At 50.9% G+C, this 18643-nt stretch overlaps 7 protein-coding genes across 7 annotated transcripts; 2 read left to right on the top strand and 5 right to left on the bottom strand.

Moving 5' to 3' along the window:
* Positions 1 to 67: 67 nt before the first annotated feature.
* On the bottom strand, positions 68 to 715 carry PSV08DRAFT_252684 (uncharacterized protein; the record flags this gene model as incomplete). The annotated part of the gene is made up of 1 exon (XM_014218342.1): positions 68 to 715. One exon carries the CDS (start codon positions 713 to 715, stop codon positions 68 to 70), a length of 648 nt encoding a protein of 215 aa, XP_014073817.1.
* Positions 716 to 2629: 1914 nt separating this feature from the next.
* On the top strand, positions 2630 to 4282 carry PSV08DRAFT_212330 (FAD dependent oxidoreductase-domain-containing protein; the record flags this gene model as incomplete). Its single annotated transcript, XM_014218319.2, has 2 exons — positions 2630 to 3283; positions 3335 to 4282. The coding sequence occupies 2 exons, from the start codon at positions 2630 to 2632 to the stop codon at positions 4268 to 4270; spliced, it is 1590 nt and encodes a 529-aa protein (XP_014073794.1). The 3' UTR covers positions 4271 to 4282.
* A 2683-nt stretch (positions 4283 to 6965) lies between these two features.
* On the bottom strand, positions 6966 to 7806 carry PSV08DRAFT_383182 (glycoside hydrolase; the record flags this gene model as incomplete). Its single annotated transcript, XM_014218341.2, has 3 exons — positions 6966 to 7305; positions 7371 to 7697; positions 7755 to 7806. 3 exons carry the CDS (start codon positions 7804 to 7806, stop codon positions 7022 to 7024), a joined length of 663 nt encoding a protein of 220 aa, XP_014073816.1. The 3' UTR covers positions 6966 to 7021.
* A 528-nt stretch (positions 7807 to 8334) lies between these two features.
* PSV08DRAFT_342915 (major facilitator superfamily domain-containing protein) lies at positions 8335 to 10158 on the bottom strand. Its single transcript, XM_014218340.2, has 2 exons — positions 9595 to 10158; positions 8335 to 9525 (listed from the first exon to the last, which is right to left on the bottom strand). The coding sequence occupies exons 1-2, from the start codon at positions 10100 to 10102 to the stop codon at positions 8540 to 8542; spliced, it is 1494 nt and encodes a 497-aa protein (XP_014073815.1). The 5' UTR covers positions 10103 to 10158; the 3' UTR covers positions 8335 to 8539.
* A 511-nt stretch (positions 10159 to 10669) lies between these two features.
* On the bottom strand, positions 10670 to 13577 carry PSV08DRAFT_21927 (sulfate transporter family-domain-containing protein). Its single transcript, XM_014218313.2, has 2 exons — positions 12152 to 13577; positions 10670 to 12083 (listed from the first exon to the last, which is right to left on the bottom strand). Exons 1-2 carry the CDS (start codon positions 13414 to 13416, stop codon positions 10817 to 10819), a joined length of 2532 nt encoding a protein of 843 aa, XP_014073788.1. The 5' UTR covers positions 13417 to 13577; the 3' UTR covers positions 10670 to 10816.
* Positions 13578 to 13721: 144 nt separating this feature from the next.
* Positions 13722 to 15190, top strand: PSV08DRAFT_413174 (uncharacterized protein). The gene has a single exon (XM_014218318.2). It carries the CDS (start codon positions 13894 to 13896, stop codon positions 15055 to 15057), a length of 1164 nt encoding a protein of 387 aa, XP_014073793.1. The 5' UTR covers positions 13722 to 13893; the 3' UTR covers positions 15058 to 15190.
* A 1562-nt stretch (positions 15191 to 16752) lies between these two features.
* PSV08DRAFT_233047 (glycoside hydrolase) lies at positions 16753 to 18263 on the bottom strand. Its single transcript, XM_014218339.1, has 2 exons — positions 17572 to 18263; positions 16753 to 17522 (listed from the first exon to the last, which is right to left on the bottom strand). Exons 1-2 carry the CDS (start codon positions 18172 to 18174, stop codon positions 16854 to 16856), a joined length of 1272 nt encoding a protein of 423 aa, XP_014073814.1. The 5' UTR covers positions 18175 to 18263; the 3' UTR covers positions 16753 to 16853.
* Between the last annotated feature and the right edge of the window lie 380 nt (positions 18264 to 18643).

Raw genomic sequence — 18643 nt, 5'->3', positions numbered from 1 at the left:
GCTCCGGCAAAAACGACACGCCAGACTCTGCTCCATAGAGCTAGACGGGTACTCATTTAACACCAAGCTACCCGACGATATAAATATCAAGCTCAGCCCTAACGGTAGTACGGCCATCGAGAACCATAATCAGGAGCTCTAGCGCAATCTCCTCAGGAATATCAACAATGGTGTAGATAGCTCCAGCAATGAACACACCGTCAATATGATGCTGACCAGTGCAGGGGGGCGCATCCGTCTTCTGCACATCATGCGAATCATCGGTGCTGTTGTCGCGGTAGTAGCTGTAACCGTGGTCGTTTACGTTGTCAGGAGTGCTAAGACACAGCGTGTTCCCCTTGACGACCTCGCTGTCGCGGACAGTGCCGCACTGAAGGGGCCCATCCGCGTTGCTCCCCGGGCCTTCGTTCCATGCGGCGAAGGTGGGGTCTGTGTACCCGATTTCGTTGCGGACAAGGCGGCCAGACTTGACGAGCGTGAGTTTGTCGGCGATGGCTTGGCTGATGTTGAGGCCAGCGCGTGTGATGGATACGGCACACGTGTTGGGCTGGAAGTCGCGGAAGACGAAGGCGGAGCCGGTACAGCCTTGATGCTGGAAGGTGTACAGGGTGTTGTTTTGGTACTTGACAGGCTCTGCAGAGGGATATGTAGGTGAGGCTACGGCAGTGCTGGCCAGGGCACCGAGGGCCAGGATGTAGGACAGAATGGGAGCCATTTTTGGTGCCGAGTGGTGATGTGTATCAGTGGTAGTGAGGAAGAGAGTGTGGTGATGCTATTCAACCTGGGAACTACAACTGTATTTATATACAGAGTGATAGGCTCATTTCGTGTTACTTGCAAGTATGGAAAGATTTTGTTTGCTCACACTTCGGAGTAAGCGCCGGCTTATGAGCTGCGTGTGTAATAGCATAGGTTCAAGGTTCTTGACGTCGGTAATTTTCTACATGAGATATGTAGATCTGATGAAGCTACTGCTACTGTTAGTTGTGATCGAGTTTTAGCAGGAACTACGTTGTTATTCACTATACATTCATCCTGTCTCTTATGAAATGTGGCGAAGAAAAAATCATCTAAAAATAGTGTATGGATATTTAGATCCTGATTTTACGATGCCGAATCTTAGTGAAAGAGACTTTGGGAATCGGATGCCTCGGGAATGGTCCATAAGAAACAAGCAGGGTTTTGCAGCATCAGTGTTCCGCTGATTTGATGGTACCTCTTGATGAGAATGGTGATCATCAGTAAGTAAGTATGTAAGCTGACAAGGAGTACGTATGTATGATCTACGCAACATAGTTTATAGCAACCTCTTAGCAATCCTCAGGCCATGCTTGCAAGCATCCTCAGTGTCAAAACTCTGCTTTGGAATTTTTGGTATCCACTCTTGCTAGGTTTCTTTTGTCCTCTCGCATGGAATGTGGACTACTGTCCGAGTTTGTAGTTTCGATTACCTCATTTAGTTACAAAAATCTCATCCGCTGTGCTTTGGTCAGCTTCCCGACGGCTGGTTTAAGGTTGAAAAGCCAAGCTGCATCGGCCCTTTTATAGTTCCAATCTTACGGTAGATTTGCGGTGCAGTACCTGATCAGGGTCACGGTGAGTGCGGAGAAATCTACAAACTATGATGATTTGCTTCCTTGCTTCCTCGCAGCAACTTCTGTTGAGTCTATAAATAGTGTGTTAATCTAAATAGTATGTTAATTTTAAACAAAGTTTAGAGATATTGCTCCAAGTCTCTCCAGCGAAGTCGAATTTCTGCCGCGCTATCTTTACAGGATGGATGTCAGGACATGTGTATGTCCAGCCACATCCGGGGCTATCGCTGCCACCGTATGCGCTAACCTTATATATAAGTATTGGTCCATGATCCTGGGGTAGATCTTATTAACGCAGAGTATCCAATAATATATGTACTATGCACGTTTTCAACGTTCGCCAGCGTAAGGGATGCTCACGGACATCAAAACAGATGAGCTGAACTGCCAGAAGAAGCTTGCATGCGCCTCGGGACTTCGGCTAGTCTTGTCGCGAAAGATGCCAACATGGAGATAAAAATCATCTTCAGTAACGTCAGCGGCTGGCAGGGGTGCGCCGAACCTCCGGCACCCGTCGGTGCTTTTTTGGATGCCAGCAGGTAACTATTCAGCGGTATCCTTACATACTAAGCATTCTTCTCTCCACTCGATGGGCCAGAAAAAGGCTCATGACATAAAGAATGTGCACGGTTTTGAAACCTTAATCGAAGGTAACAAACGGTGAAGAGCCTTTTAACCTCATGGATGTTCCGGCGTCAGTTTAGCCTTCCTGTGTGCATAAGAGTATTACATGTATCATTACGACATAATATTGTGCCAAACTCGACTATGAACTCTTACGTCGAGAGCAAGTGACTGTCGCGCATTCTTGGCACATACACAGATCTATCATTTCTGAGCCATGTACAAGAAGACATCTGGCTATGTATTCGATGTGGCCTCATTTTGACAATGTGTTCGCGCGGTGAACGGACCGATGTAGGCGGGGGTCGATGTTGCCAAGACCAGCACTCTACTACTGATGGTGTCTCTCTTTGTACATACTACGCACCAACCACATTTACACCTCAGCTTCAAAAGCAGATCATACCGCAATGGGTGTGGTTCTCTCAACCCTCCAGGGTTTAACCAAAATCTGTGTTACAACAGCTTCTCTCCTGAAAGCTCTGTCGACCGAATTCAACCAAGCTTTGAAGCGTGCATCGCAATCTCCGGGTCTTCCTAGCCCCAACCCAACCCAAACCTACTGGCTCAATGATCCTCCATATCCTGAACTTGTTAATGCAAGCTCACCCAGCTTACCACAAACCACAGATGTGGCAATCATCGGTTCTGGAATCGCAGGAGCATCCGTAGCACGATCATTACTCCACGAGCGACGCCGTAGCAAGACCAATCCAGATGAAAAGGTAGTTGTTCTCGAGGCTCGACAGTTATGCAGCGGTGCTACTGCTCGGAATGGTGGCCATATCAAACCTTCACCGTACGAATGCTTTTCTCTGCACAGCAAACTATTTTCAAAAGACCGTGCCACCGCCTTAGTGCGCTTTCAATCTCTGCATATCGATTATTTGACTGGATTATGCGAAATCGAAGGTATTGAGGCTGCTCAGGCTCGAAAGGTTGAAACAGTCGACTTCTTTCTGGATAACAAAAGCTTCTCCAAGGCCGTCGCTGATTCTCATGCGTTGAAGCAATGGCTACCCGAAATTGATATTGTCATATGGAACGGGGACGAAGCTCAGAAGGTTTGCCGATTTTTAATGGAGCAAAAGGAGACCATGAGCTGACATTAATAGAGATTTGGCATCAACGAAAGCGTCGTCGGTGCTTTATCCTACAAAGCAGGTGCTATCTGGCCTTACCGGTTTGTTACGTCCATCTGGAATAGTCTACTGAACGAGTTCCCTCATCTGTCTGTGGAGACAGATACTCCTGTAGAATCCATAAGCGTTCCGGAAGATGCTCCAGCAGGCTTCCCATATGCTTTGAAAACTCCACGAGGAACTATTTTTGCCAGGAAAGTAGTCCACACTACCAACGCATTCGCAAGTCATCTTGTTCCTGGATTGCGGAGTAGGATTGTAGGAGCAAGAGCTCACATGTCCGCCCAGACCCCAGGACAACGATTCCCACATGCTGACGGTACAAAATCCTGGGGTGTAATATACGACGATGCATTTGACTACATCACTCAGATACCGCCAGCTTCGGGTGAAGATAAAGGGGACCTGATGATTGGAGGTGGTTTCAAGCGATCTTTGAAGCAAGGTATTGATCAAGTCGGTCTCTACGACGACGGTTCCGTGCTTGACCCTTTGACGATCACGCACATTGCAGGTATATTCCCAGCGATATTTCATCCAAAGTGGGGTGCGGGGAGCGAGCTGAAGCAGATGTGGCCTGGTATCATCGGTCTAACTGGCGATTCTCTCCCCTTTGTGGGTCGATTAAACGCAAAGTTGACGGGGCGCGACATTAAGAAGCGAAAGGGAAGGTCAGATGGCGATGCCCATTGCGGAGAGTGGATCGCAGCGGGATTTTGTGGAGAAGGCATGGTGTGGGCCTGGCTTTCTGGAGCTGCTCTTGGTATAATGATTGCTGGAACTGAAGAGGACGACTTACCTGAAGATCCGGGAAGGCCGGGTGGAAAATTAGCAGAATGGTTCCCGCACGAGCTTTTGATTTCCGATCAAAGGCTACGTAGTGCTAACATCAGCAACTTGGTAGATTAGTTGCTATCTCCATTCATGCGTGGTATGGAGCTGTTGCTTACTATTCGCGTAGAGGTGGTGCATCCCTGTTATTGTGTTACTACGTACGTACAGCCGCTTGTTGCCTTGGCTCAGCTGGAATCATTACTTCTACAGCCTTGCAAAATCCATGATACGAGGTCATCCATCGTTCTTCTAGCAGGTGATTCTACGATTTCGCGTTTTTCGCTTTGAGTTCGAAGGACCGCTACGGAGTCGCGCGAAATGGCTGATAATAAGAAGACCGACCACGGACGTGAGAAGGCTATTCAATAATAATGCCTGTCGGATAAAGGCTCACTCGATTCATTGAATCAGGCCGTAAGACGAAGGAGCAGTATGACAAACAAGCGGAGGAGTTGAGTGATAATGTCCTGAAACAGTTGAAGAATGGGTGAGCTCTACACTAAAAAAAAAAGGCTACCGGCTTCAAGAAGCGCACGAGCGGTAATAAGACGGGGAAACTGAAAGGCAATGTAAAGATCGTCCTCGTGATCGGTATTGCCGATGCTGGGAAGATTAGCATGTTGAAATTGATGACGGGTCAGGATCTCCGGTTGGGACATAAGCTGGACGACGGTAGTACCCCAAATATTGTGCTTATATTGTCCGACCTGCTCGACGCTAACTCGCCCTCGTCCAAGGAACTCCCATTCTTACATGCATCCCCGTCGAGGTCGATGGCGAGCGCTACATCTTTATCGACAGCCCCGGTTTCGGGTATGGGGCAGTTCAACCGGGAGTGATCAAGAAGCAAATTCAGCATATGCTCGGCTTCCTCCCACGAACACTTGGTGGTATTCATGCCATCTTATACGTGCAGGACATCACGGTTGAGAGGAATACAGTTGGCATGGGCGAAGCTATCGGCTTTCTTGATGAGCTTGCTGGTAGAGAGATTGGACCGCACATTACTTTCATAACCACCAAGTGGGATATACCGCAGTCAGCCGCAAAGCTGATGCACAAGTGAACGAGCCGGGAGGCCGAACTCAAAAATGTTACATGGGCTAAATTCGAGATATTTCCGCCACAGGGTTGACTATAGGTGGGATAGCCAATAGGAGCAGAACCATGGCCGGGATCTGCTATGGTCCAATGTGATGAAGCATTACAGAAATGCCAGCGCCAATTTATTGGTCATGCCGTTCTCGGAGTGGACGTACCTCGATCGAGTAGTCAAAATAGCCACCGTGGCGGGCGAAATAATCGTGCTGGGTACTGTGACAGCTTTTGTGGCGTTCGTTGTAGTTTTGGCTTTTGTTTCAGCTCCGGCAGTAACAGTAGGAATCTCCTTCAGCATAATCATTTGAGTCATATTGTCACTCTTATTCAGAGTACGACACTATGGGATGAGTTTTTTGTGTTAAATGTTGAAGGTAAAGGAAAGGCTTTGGGTGGCTGGGCCCAGCCACCGAACATTTCACCTATATATACTCGCGCTCCAACTACTTTAGTTAGCCAATCAATCCATTATCCAATATTTTGGATCGTGAAAGAGTCTTTACGTATGTAGGCAGCAACAGAAGACACTCTTGTGAAAACATACTGTCCATTCTAAACTGCTCCCCGGTTTGAATGTGCTAGTATATTAGAATTCCACGAAATGCCACGCGCCAATTAAGGTCGAGTCGCACCAACCTTAGCTAGTCGGCGTGATTGAATTACTCGTTAGTGTTAAAAGACAAGTAATCAACTTGAAACAAGGTTACCTCTTCTTCTTTGTGCTCCTGGAAACCACAGCGCCTTATTTTTGCCAAATTGAGAAGCGGCGAGCAGTGGTTCTTGATACCCAAGCTATACGTCTTCATAATGCTACGTATATTCCATTTTCCCTATCATTTATATCATGGTGTCTCCGCTTCACTTACTCAATACATCTGGAAACTGCACTTACTATGCTCCGTCAAAAACAAGTCAGACAATCCTATTGCGCCTAGCATCCTTGCTATTTTTGTTTTTCTTGTAATCATATTAGGCAGCAAAACACAGTAAACCACTACCCAAATTGCTCTCATACAGAGAAAAGCCAACAACAGTCTATGTTAAACTCCAATTTCTCAACTTTGCATTGGAGGGTTGCCATCCAACTCATCCTCTACACCACAGCCAGCAAGTCAGGAGTACCCAACTGGTAGATCAAATCATTCACCTTATAATTGTGCGGCCATAACCTAGGGATAATACAAGTCATCAACGCTATCATCTCCTTCAACAAATTCCCCTGTCTGGATTTTTGTAACCTTGCCGTTGGATCTATTTCAAAAAGCCTTATCTGCTGCAAACCAGGTTGTTTTCAGTATTGTCAACTCTGTATGTGAGACAATTGTTTGCATGACCTTAGATATAGCATCCAACTGAATGATCAGAGGTGAACTTTTTTCTTGGGCTGTTACTGCATACCAAAAATATGGACGCTTGCCAAGAAGGGAACTCATTGTGGGAATAGTCCATCAATCACCTCAGCAGTCTAGTCAGTTGGAAAGTCAACCATTGTGTGTCGTCTCTAAAATTGTAATCTTCATAGAACATATTTACATTCTCTATAGTGATATCATATCATATCGAGACGGGAAGGAAGGCAGAAAAAAAAAGGTTTTTCTACCCTCCCAAACCCGCAACCAAATCTCCCTCGGCAACGTGTGGGGATGGAGGAAAAAAAAAGTATATACAGGACCCCCGCTGTTGCTACCTCACACCCCCCTTTACGTACTCCAAACCACGTAAGCCATCCTAGCAAGTGAAGGTAGGTGGGCCAGGGTTAACGTAGCTAGTAGGAATGGGCCAGTTGATGTTGATCAAGATACCTGGGTCAGTCGCGCTGTAGGCGCCTGGGAAGGCAACAAGGTTCCTGGGCGACGTGCTGCCGCCACCGGTGACCTCGATCTGGGCGCAGGAGAGGTAGAATTGTGCGCCGCCCCTTGAGCCAGCGGTGTGAATGGCAATGTGCTCGTTGCGCATGAGGTACTTGCCGGGGGCAATGCACTGGGGGATCTTGATGTCGTAGCTGCTGGCGGCTGTAGCAAAGAGTATTAGTGTGGGGTTCGGTGATGGCGATGGAGGGGTGGAGGAGACGACTTACCCAACCAGGTCAGCTGGCTGCCAAACTTGGGCTGCTCGGCGTAGATGCGGAACCAGACTGCGCCAGTGGGGTCCCAGGTGTTGATGTCTGCACCTGCGGGTACTTTGGCAAGGTACGACTGGAATGGACCTGGGTGGTAGGCGTTGGGGTTGACGCTGACTTTGACGCTGGAACCAGCGGCGACAGTCATGGTGGCAGTGCCAGGTTTTAGCTGGTTGCAGCGGATGTCGTTGCTGGTGACATCGCCGACGAAGCCATTGTCCTGCCAGTTCTTGGCTTGGCGGACGTGAGACCACGGTACACCACCGTTGATGCTGGGGAGAGTGTCTTGCAGAAGAAATCAGTTGAGGTTAAGTTGGAAAGTGGAAATGCTGGTAGGCATACAGTGAGCGCTGGCCAGCGAGGTGACAGCGAGGATAAGGGCGGAGATCTTCATCTTGGTTGCAAAAGCCTCTGTTTATGCTGCAGATAAAGAGAGACGGATGAAGAGATGTGGTTCTGTTTCACTGTCTACCAGGCTCCCTATACTTATACCCGATACCGTCGCATCATAACGCTGCCCAAAGGTAACACAGCCTTCGGCAATATCATCGCTTAGACTAAAGCCGCGACAAGGAGCCGAAGGTTGAGGGCAGTGGAATGGCGAGGCACCGCCATCCAAGGCGGCGTGATGCGTGGCATAGATTGCTGGATATGAAGACAATCTGCTTGGGTTGGCGAGACTCTACAGGTGATACTGCACTAGAGACGGATGTCGTTTCCGCATGAACAGCGTAGCCAATCAGGCCAATAAGAAGCAAGAATAATTTAGATTGCCTACGTCAGGCCTATAGGTGCTATAATATGCTACGACAGGAAGCGCGATCACACAGCCAGCACAATATTAATGTCTCTCCACTTGGACCCCGATGTGGTGGGCCCAAGAGTAGAAGCATCTATCGACACCAACGGAATAGCAAGTCTTGGTAGTGTCATGGATTCATTAATCAAGTCTGTGGCTAAAGGGTTTCGGCCTTGGTCGCTTGCCGAAATGGTAACGCCAAGCCTGGCTGTTTTTTTTCGAGCATGGTGAAGATACAAACTAAGACGTCGCGGCTTGGCTGCTGGCCCGACCCCGAGGAGCCTCCTGGCCTCGCACCCAGCATTCGCATCTCCCGGCTAAACATGTTTCACGCATGCGACCCCGATTCCACATCTTCCACCTGCTTTTTGGTCTCATACTTACCCGCATCTGCACCGGTAGCAATCGCCAAATCCTCATCCGCTGCAGCGTCAAAGTCCTTGCCCCTGTACTCGGGCCCAATTGCCGTCAGCAAAATCACATATGCATAGACGCATCCCATGAAGATACAGATGACTAGCCCGTATTTGTACCGCGATTCTTTGCCCTTTGGTGGCAGAGGGAACCTCTCACCAATCGTAGCTTCAATGGTAGATGAAGCAGACGAAGCGAGATTGCCAAGCTGGTAACTAGTTCCCACGACAAATGTGCGGAATGAGCCCGGCGAGAGTTCCATGAGATGGATTGGAATGACCCCCCACGCGCCTTGGACGCAGAATTGTTCGAAAAAGGCTGCGGCTATGACAGCATCACTCGAGGTAAACGTGTAGGGATAGAGTAACGCCCCACCGAGGAAGCACATGACAATGATGCTGATGCGACGGCCGAAAATGGACGAACAGTATCCGACAACTGTGCCCCCAGTCATAGCCCCTAGGTTAGCTACGACTTGGGTGACGGTCACCTGGTTTGCCGAAAAGTTGTATTGGTTCACCAACATTGTCGGATAAAGATCCTGGCTGCCATGGGACATGAAATTAAAGCCGGCCATGAGGAGCACAAGATAGACGAGCAGCATCCAGTGCCTCTTCAGCGCCACCTTGCCCTCCTCGACAAATGCCTTGGCCGCGTTGGGTTGTTCTTCGCGGATACGCTGGCGTTCGCGATAGGCGTTCGTCTCTGGAAGGCAGAGACGGAAGATGATGAAAAGAACCGGAGGCCCCGCGCCGAACCAGAACAGTGGGCGCCACCCATGCCCGACAGTATCAACAAAGGCACGTGAAAAGACCGTGGCAAGCAGATAACCGAATGCATAGCCTTGTTGCAGCATACCAGACATGAGTCCACGAGCTTGGTCGGGACAGTCTTCGAGAGCTGTTCAGAGGTCAGATTTCTGATTGGCTAACATGTGCGAAACAAGAAAAGAAAGAAGAGTCTACATACCAGTTGCAGCAGCGTTGCCATACAGCCCACCCATAGCGATGCCAAACAAGGCGCGTACGCCCAGGAACTCCTTGTACGTCGAACAGAAGCCCGTGCCGAGTTCGAGTACAATGAACAAGAGATTGTTGATAATAAACGGCCACTTCCTTCCATAGCGATCAGCAGCCAAACCAAAGATGATGCTGCCCACGCTTCTCAGCATAAGGACTAGCGTAATGCCCCACGTGATGTCGGCTTTTGTCTTGCCAAACGTCTCGGCGAGGTTTTCAATGGTAAGGGAAACGGTGAAGAAGTCAAAGGCATCCCATGTCCAAGCGAAGAAGGCAACAAGAAAGAACAGCCATTGCTGGAGGTTGAGCATGCGGACAAGTACGATGGGATTTGCAACTTTGTCGCGTGCAGGCTTGAGCGTCGGGATACGCGTTGCCACATAACGGGCAGCCGTCATGGTGGGAGCGGGCTCCACATACTCGCGCTGCTCAGCGTCTTCGTACTTGGTGTCTGCCATGGCGGCCAAGGTGCTTGGAAACAAGATCAGACGGACTGGCCGACCAGTGTACTCATGAGGCAGCACAGGCGCCCGTCAGGCAACCCTTTATACATGGCCTGACGTCGTTACGAGCATGCCTCGCTGCCCCGATACGATGCCCGACAAGCAGTGTGCAGGCCATGCGTGCGCGGTCCACTGACACCTGACGTGCCCGCAACCCCGCATTGCCCGCTCCCGTCCAGTGAATGTTTGCGGAGAGGCCGTTAGGGCCGATGAGCTTGGAGGCTCCGTACCACGCTAGGCGCCATCCGGCCGTGGCATGACTTGTCAAGACATGCTAAGCGTTATCAAGACTTGCTTAGTCTTGCGCCCTCGAGAAAAAACCGGGGCCCAACACATGTAGCCAAGCACGGTCGCAAAGCTTGTCGGGTGGCCGGTTGACTGAGGGCGCCAGACCAAGCTCCGCGTGCGAAAAGGCCCACATTCTCGTCCTAACATGGCGCCAAACTTGGTGTTTCCGCAATGCTGGAGACCGGAGACGCTTGTCAGACCTTCCTGCTGGTAAGCTGAAATTTTTTTGATTCCCAATGCCCTTTTCATGTAGTGCCTATGCACATACGCCCTCGTCTAGTTCTATACTTGGAAACTCAAAACGCCGTGTCGTCCAATGCCATGCTAGAAACGCCTTTGCTCATGTTGCACGATTCCAAATGCTTCGTGGCAAAATCCTCGTCACGCACGGCTGGAAACAGCGCGCGAGCTCTCCGCGGAACTACCCCATTCTTCGCTTAACCGCTCCATCTCCGTCATCCGAAGCGCCTCCTCGACACTGTGTACAAAGTGTCTTTTGCCACCGCACATTTCGATAATGCCGCTCTTGTCGAAGAGCTTGTAAACTGCACTCGACTCTCTGGGTACTCTGCAGAAAAACACTCTAACCCCTCGGTTTCTATACGACTCTACAATCTCAGCAAGTACCTGAGCACCGGCTCCGTCAAGCGACGTAACGCCATGCACATCGAAAATTATGTTCTTGTTGTTTTCTGCATGTCGAACCCGCGGCAAGGCAGGGTGCGCTCTAGCGGTGCCGTGGTCTTCTAGGCGGCGAAGACGCGTCTTGAGGTTGCCCGTATTGGCAAAAGTCAGGGGTTCTGGAATCTTTACTATTAGACATCCCTCAATAAACTCAACATCTCCCGGGGCTTGCTCTGCGTTGGAGAACTGGTTGGTTGTCCCAGGCACACGGCCGAGGATTTGAATCCGTGGGCGGACCGAATGGCGGATGAGGCGCAGGATGGACAGACCAATGCCAACGCCGATACCACGCTTCAGATCCCAAATGATGGTGATGAAAAAGATGAGGCCCATGAGGATCAATTCAGACCAGCCCTGGATCTTCAAGAAGAACTTGATGTCGTGCGGTGCTTCTTCGACAAGCGAGTAGGCAACAACCGAAACCATGGCGCAAAGCACACCTTTTGGCAAGTAGTAAAAGTAAGGCAGCATGAATACAGTGCACAGAATGGTGATGATGGAGAGCAAAACGGAGCTCATGGGGGTCAAACCACCAGTCGAGGCATTGACTTTGGACCGGCCATAACCACCAAATGCGGGAAGAGCCATGAAGAGGCCACCAGTAATGTTGGCAGTACCCAATGCGATGAGCTCTCGGTTTGCGCTGAGTGGCATCTGCACCCCTTCCTTGTTCTGCTCGCCGCTGCCTAGAGATTTCGCTGCAACAGACGACTCAAAGAAACCCAGCATAGCAATAATGAGGGCGGTGTTGATGGCGTCCGATACATACTTCAGATGCGATGTGTCGAAGGGAAAGTGGACTGCGAAGAGCTTCGCACTCGAGTTTACTTCGCCAAGAACCGCGAGCCCTTGCTCATCAAGCCGGTATCTCCAGGTGATGATGGTAGCAAGCACGACGACTACAAAGCGGTCCGGGATGTATGCGACATTGGGGTAACGTGGCTGCAGTCGCTTCTTGAACTCTCTGCGAAGTTGTAAGCAAGGAGAATCAGAAAGAGACAGTCACCAGACGTCTGGCGTGGAACAACATACCTGAAGAACATAATAATAGCAAACGCAGTAAAAGATACAGCACATGTAAGACCATGTGCATTGCCAACATTGCGAACGAGGAATAAAAATTTGTCCAAGCAGCTTCCGTGAGATACTTGGTCAGCAGCAAGTCTTGCCAGTCCCATCTGAGGGATGAGCTGGTCGATGAAGATGACTACACCAATAGCGCTGATGAAGCCACGCAAGAAGGGCCTGCTCAGGACGTTATCCAAAAAACCAAGCCTGAAGAAGCCGCCAATGAGAATGAATGCGCCAGCCATGCACGTGACAATGCCAGCAATCTCGGCATTGCGCCTGCCGTCATTGTCGTCTGTAGTGCCCTTCTTGATGTTCTCACGCACAATTTCGCCGACGAGGAGTGAGCCAGGTGCTTCTGGGCCTACGACCATCTGTGGACAGGTGCCCAGTATGGCATAGATGAGCGGGTTGAACGCGAAGCTGTAAAGGCCGTGTACGGGGGGCAGATGAGCGAGATTCGAGGCGTACGAGAGGGCCATAGGAATGTAGAAGGAGGCCATAGTGATAGCTGCGACAAGATCGCCCTTAAAATAACGCCATTTGTACTGCTGGGTCCAGTTGAGAATGGGGATGTAGTACTTGAGGTACATCATGCGCTTGTTCTTGATACCATGGCGTTCGGCAAGCCATCGCGTGGTGCTCATTTGTTTGCCGCTGGCCTTGTTGAGGACGCCATCGGCAACAGCGTCGCCCAGCAGCGTATGTGTAGCGTCTGATGTGTCGCCCTCGAGCGTCTCGCGTATGCCAGGAAAGGCGCCACCGAAGCTCTGCTCCGAGTGCACGCTGCCCGCAAAGCTACCATAGCTGCGATGTGTCGCTGGCCTCCCAGCACCTGCGTCGTGTTGTTGGTGGTTCAGCAGGCGAGTGCGCACAGTGGGTTCGAGGTCGATTTCTATGATGCCGCCGGACGGGCCAACATTCTCGTGGATCGAGTGCGCAGACAGGGCATCTGCTGTGGGTTGTATGCCGTCTACACCAAAGTCAAGATTGGGCAGAGTGTCACTGGCCGAGGCAAGAGGCTCTTCATCGTCATCGTAGTAATGTCGGCGGTGCATGGCCTCGTCTGGTGAAGTGGACGGGTCCGAGGGCACATGGGCTTGTCGCAGCTGGCTAGGCGTGGCAGGCGCATGAGCATGGCGGGCGCTTGCATTCGACGAGTCTCGCGAGTGTGATGGTGTAGCAGGCGGGCGACCGCTGTCGTCTAGGGTGGCTGGTTTGGGCGGCATCTTCGATGGCCTTGGTGGTGATGGTGGTGATGCTGTTGTTGCTAATAATGATGACGTCGCCGTCCTTTTTCGCTTCTTGTCGTTTTTCCTCCTCTTTTGTTAGAGTCCGTCGTCTCGAAGCGGGCGACTGTTCCAAGCAGTAATCATAATTTGCGCTTCTGTCCCAAGTGCCGCACGAGCAAGAGCATGGACGTGGAGCTGTTGGTGTATCATGGGCAATGGTTTTTCCGGTGCGGGTGGGACGCCGTTCTCGTTGGCCTGTCCACTTTCCACCCCCACCCCCGGTCTTGTCTCCCCCCGTTCTCGGAGCTCGAAATTTGGGCGCCGGGCAAAACAGAGCATGGAGTCATAGTGGGCTGCTTTAATCCGGCACTCCCTGCTCCACACTCCGAAGTCCGTCGCATTGTCTTTTATAAGACTGTCGGTTTGCAATTGCCCACCACCACTACAACAATAACAACAGTCACCACCTCCAAAATGGCATTCCCCACCCTCCACGCCCGCGCAGAGGCCAAGCCACTTGAGCACCGCTCGTGCCTCACGCCCACCACAGCCAAGAAGCTGCTCGATGCCGGATACCCTGTCCTCGTCGAACGCTCACCCAAGGACCCCAATTACGCCCGCATCTTCGCCGACGAAGAGTTTGAGCAGGCCGGCGCAACTCTCATTGAAGAGGGCGCATACAAGACGGCGCCCAAAGACCACATCATCCTTGGTCTCAAGGAACTTCCTGAAGACTCATTCCCTCTTGAGCACACATTCGTCCACTTTGCACACTGCTACAAGCAACAAGGCGGTTGGGAGAACGTCCTCGCTCGATTCCCCCGCGGCGGTGGTACTCTTTACGACCTCGAGTTTCTGCAGGATGAGTCGGGTAGGCGTGTGGCTGCCTTTGGATACCATGCTGGCTTCGTTGGCGCTGCCCTTGCCATCAAGACTTGGGCATGGCAACTCACCCACCCCAATGGCGAACCCCTCCCCGGCCTTGATGCATTCACCGACGGCCGCGGCTACTACAACAACGAGGGTGAATTGATCGCTCAACTCAAGGACGATGTCGCTGCTGGTGAGAAGGTCGCGGGCCGCAAGCCCAGCAGCTTGGTTCTCGGTGCCCTGGGTCGGTGCGGCTCGGGTGCTGTCGACCTTCTCGAAAAAATTGGCTGCTCAGATGTTAAGAAGTGGGATCTGGCCGAGACCAAGGAGCGCGACGGCCCCTACCCCGAGATTGTCGAGTCGGATATTTTCGTCAACTGCATCTACCTCTCCAAGCCCATTCCTCCCTTTGTCAGCAAGGAGAGCCTTCAGTCGCCAACCCGCAAGCTAAGCGTCGTATGCGATGTCTCGTGCGACACCACCAATCCCCACAACCCTATCCCCATCTACGACATCAACACAACGTTTGACAAGCCCACGGTTGAGGTACCTGTCCAAGGCAACGGCCCTAGACTCTCTGTCATCTCCATTGACCATCTTCCATCCGCACTTCCCCGCGAGTCGTCAGAAGCCTTCAGCAATGCCCTACTGCCTAGCTTGATGGCGCTCAAGGACCGCGCCACAACCCCTGTATGGCAAGGTGCTGAGAAGCTGTTCCAGGAAAAGGTACAGACGTTGCCAGGTGGTGTCCCCAAGAAGGAGGTGTAGAGCTGCCCACTGGCAGGATGATGATACCCTGCTTAGATGATGTTATGATTCACACACGATAGATAAAAGTAACTAAATGAAGCGCACAGTGACCATGTCGTCACAGCTTTGTGCGCAAGTTATTCTTTTTTTGCACCTCTGGCGCCATTGTCATTGTTGTCTTCCTAGCCCATGGCCATGTCTATATTTGGTATGTTTTGTGATATGTTGTGTGATACCACCATTCAAAAGGCAGATATTACCCTCGTCTTGTGATGGCATAAAGTCAAAGTTTGAGCTTTGGGCTACTCATCTTCTACTGCATGCTAAATTTCTATCAGACAAAAGAGCAGATTGCCTTCACTCAAGCCTTGTTTGCTCAAAGCACTTGTGCATCGGACTGTTAGGACAATAGTAATAAAAATCAAGACCCTGGTTCAATTCCTCTGTGGCATCAAACTATGATGCACTATCGTCTCCTATCAACCATCCCTATCTGCCATCGCTGCGCTGTGACCAAAAACACACTGCATAGCAGCAAGTAGAAAAGAGACATGTTATATTATGCCCAAAGTATGTATAATAAACAAAGAAGGAAAACGAATTGGGGAGGTTCTCAAACCCCAGGATATCTGCACCAGAACTAACCAGTAACTGCGTCCCTCATTCATCGCTTCATCTCTCCCATATCACCTCCTTGTTACTCGTTTCCTTTTCTACCGATGCAACGCCCAATCATGCAAAGCCTCGGCCTTTGTCAACTTCCTCTCCGCCTTTTCCGCCGGTGTCTCTGTAGCTTTCGACTTTGCAGCTTCCGTCTTTGTCGCCTTGCTGTCCCGCTTGGACGGGAGCAGCGATCGAAGAAGCGACTTTGTACTTGTCATGGTCGACGAGGAAGTTATCGACATTGTGTCCTTTTCCGGTGTAGATGTGGATGTGGAGCGTGCAGTCGACATGTTTGAGTATGACACGAATTCCGATATTCCAACGTTTCTCAAAAATTCGCGTGGTGTTGTTTTTTGTTGTTTCTTGGATTCCTTTTGGAATGACGACAAAGTAGTAGGCGGATGATCAAGTCTTGGGATAGTAAGTGATAGTAGATTGGAATTGATGAGGATGTTGCAATTGATTTTTTTTTGATGCCTCAACTAACTGGATTACATCCCTCAATCTTTATACTTGCCCCTTGTGCATCCCAACCCTCAGCTTAGCAATACAACTCTTGTTGACCCATTCAAACAGCAACGCACTTAGACCGCACTACGCCATCGCACCGACTCATGCACCGCCTCCCTACCCAGGCTCCCAGGCATTCTCCCCAATGTCCGCGCACGGCAAGACGGCTGAGTCATCTAGTGGCGGTTCTACACATGTAGAAGCAAAGGGCGTAAAGCTTGTTTTTGCTGTAACAGGACAAGTTTGCAGGTTGCGTGGTGTTTGAGTCAAACGGGCGTCACCGGTGGGTGGGAATGCGGACTAGTGGTTTCCGCATCTGGACGGCAAAGTGGGTGTGACTTTGTAAGCTGCATGGGCTTTGTAAGCTGCATTCGTATTTGCTCGCGTCTGCTGTCGTGACATGTCTGGTCGGTCAGCCCTTGACGTGACCGGTCGTTGAACAAAAGTTTGCGATTTATGAGGTGAGGACTCATACTGCGTTTCTGTTGACATGGTGTTTCCCGACGGTTACTGCGTTTCATCTGCGGGATAACAATATTGCAAAAGTCATCTGCGTGACTCAAGGTATTCTCACGCGTCTCTATTTGAGAACGTACATATACACATATCTATCATCCTAATATATACAAAGCCGCCACGCTCTAAGCCTTCCAGTACTTGGTCGTTGCATTCGCAGCTCGATACGTCGAGTCAATCTCACCCCACTTGACCTGGCTAAAGGTAACAGTGGGATTCTTGACCTTCGACTGAATGACATCTGGGAAGCCCTCGGTGGCATTGCAAGGTCCGCTGGCTCCGCTGTCAAGCCACTGCATGCCTCCGCTCTTATCCCACCAGATGCTCAACGCGAGAACCATGCCGCGCTCCAGAGCCGCACCAATGGTCTTGTGGCCGCCGAGCCTGTTGTAGGCAGAGTCTTTTCCCTGCCTATCGCACCATGCCTGGTCCATGACTGCTTCCTCAGCAGTGAGGTTGCGCATGGCGTTTTCAATGACCACACCGTCTTGGACGTACTTGCGGACAATGGCCTGGAGCACGCCGTCCTTGGCTGGGAACTGGGTGACAACGGTGAACGGCCTGTTGGTATCAACCTTAAGACCCGGTCCGTAGTACTCCTTGTCGTTACGGTCCCTGTATGGGTTGTCACTGCATCCGGCCTTGTCGCAGAGTCCAGCACTGCCGCAGTCATTGCCCGTGCATGCAAAGATACCTGGCTTGGCGCAGGTGTGAGGAGCGATCTGGGTGGCATAGCTGTTGGCCTCCCAGATATCCATTTCGTTGCAGCAGGCGCCCTCGCCATTGGCGTTGGCCTGTGTACAGTCAGTTGTTTGTTCAACACTAATAGGCAAGCAAACTTACCTCGCCGTTCAAGAATGGTTTGACAAAACACTGGGCGTCGCAGTACCCGCTGCCCCGGGACGCACCTCCGGTATTGTATTCAGACCGCCCACCATTGGCTTCCATCTCGCTGAGGTACAGAGCACTATTCATGCCACAGGGCAGCTTCGACATGTCCACGTCAAAGGATAGCTCATTGCCCGTCAATTGCAGCATCTCGTACTTTTGCTTATCCTCGGCCAGCAAATACACCCTAGGGCTCATGTATTCGCCCTTGGGGTTAAACATGTCTAGGCGAAGCTTGTCGTTGTCCGTGAAAATTGCTTGTGTAGAGTAATCCTCGATGCCATCGATTACGCAATTCTGAGCGCAAGTCTTCTTGTCCGGGCACAGCGCCGTATTGAGCGCAGTGTATTCATCTCCGCAGCTCACACTTGTGTCGTTCTTCAGGTGAATATTGTGGCGTAGGGAGTCGACGACGATGGCAGTGTCCAGCGCCTTGCATCCACCAGCCTTTGTGCATTTCCAAGTTGTCAACTTTGGGTGTACCTCTGGTATAGTCCCCGCTATTTGGGCAGTGGCCAAGCCCAACAGGGTTGCCGCAACGACGGAAGAAAGTGACATGTTGAAGCGTTTCAAGAAGGAGTGGCTACGCTGGCTCAAGGAATCAAGTGATTGGGGAATTGTTTCGATTGAATCCACACCATACTTATACTGCCTCGTGAGAGCACGGCCTCGTTGGGCGGAAACGCTTCCCGTCACTTCGTATCAAGTGTGAATATGGACCCGGGATACCACCGAGGCCTTGATGGTGAGGTTTCTCGGTGCAACCAGGCGTGATGTTCATTGGCCAAGCGAGTCTGCGAGCCTCATCTTCACACCGTGCGCCGTTTCAGACCGCTGTAGATATGTTGAAAACTAAAAAGGCGGCCTAGAGATGAGCTTTGTATGGGAAGCCTATTCTCCTATTTTGTAGCGTTAGTAGTGCCTGAATAGATGAAATTTGATTGCGGGGCCCCGCATTGGCGCGTCTAGCCCGGATGATTTCCCGGCCTTTGATTGCGCTTGTTCTGAGATGGGATAGGCCATTCAT

The sequence above is a fragment of the Bipolaris maydis genome (assembly GCF_028858645.1).
Source record: "Bipolaris maydis strain C4 unplaced genomic scaffold PSV08scaffold_19, whole genome shotgun sequence".
Taxonomy (NCBI): Eukaryota; Fungi; Ascomycota; class Dothideomycetes; order Pleosporales; family Pleosporaceae; genus Bipolaris; species Bipolaris maydis.
Note: the sequence above shows the minus strand (reverse complement) of the source record. Positions and strands in the feature narration are given on the sequence as shown.

Bases quoted from the DNA above. Each gene is read 5' to 3' on its own strand.
- PSV08DRAFT_342915 (XM_014218340.2), bottom strand. From the start codon at position 10,102: ATGGCAGACACCAAGTACGAAGACGCTGAGCAGCGCGAGTATGTGGAG. The intron at 9,526-9,594 runs GTATGTAGACTC...ACCTCTGAACAG, and splicing joins TGGCAACGCTGCTGCAACTG to CTCTCGAAGACTGTCCCGAC.
- PSV08DRAFT_21927 (XM_014218313.2), bottom strand. From the start codon at position 13,416: ATGCCGCCCAAACCAGCCACCCTAGACGACAGCGGTCGCCCGCCTGCT. The intron at 12,084-12,151 runs GTATGTTGTTCC...ACAACTTCGCAG, and splicing joins GCTATTATTATGTTCTTCAG to AGAGTTCAAGAAGCGACTGC.
- PSV08DRAFT_413174 (XM_014218318.2), top strand. From the start codon at position 13,894: ATGGCATTCCCCACCCTCCACGCCCGCGCAGAGGCCAAGCCACTTGAG.
- PSV08DRAFT_233047 (XM_014218339.1), bottom strand. From the start codon at position 18,174: ATGTCACTTTCTTCCGTCGTTGCGGCAACCCTGTTGGGCTTGGCCACT. The intron at 17,523-17,571 runs GTAAGTTTGCTT...GACTGTACACAG, and splicing joins AACCATTCTTGAACGGCGAG to GCCAACGCCAATGGCGAGGG.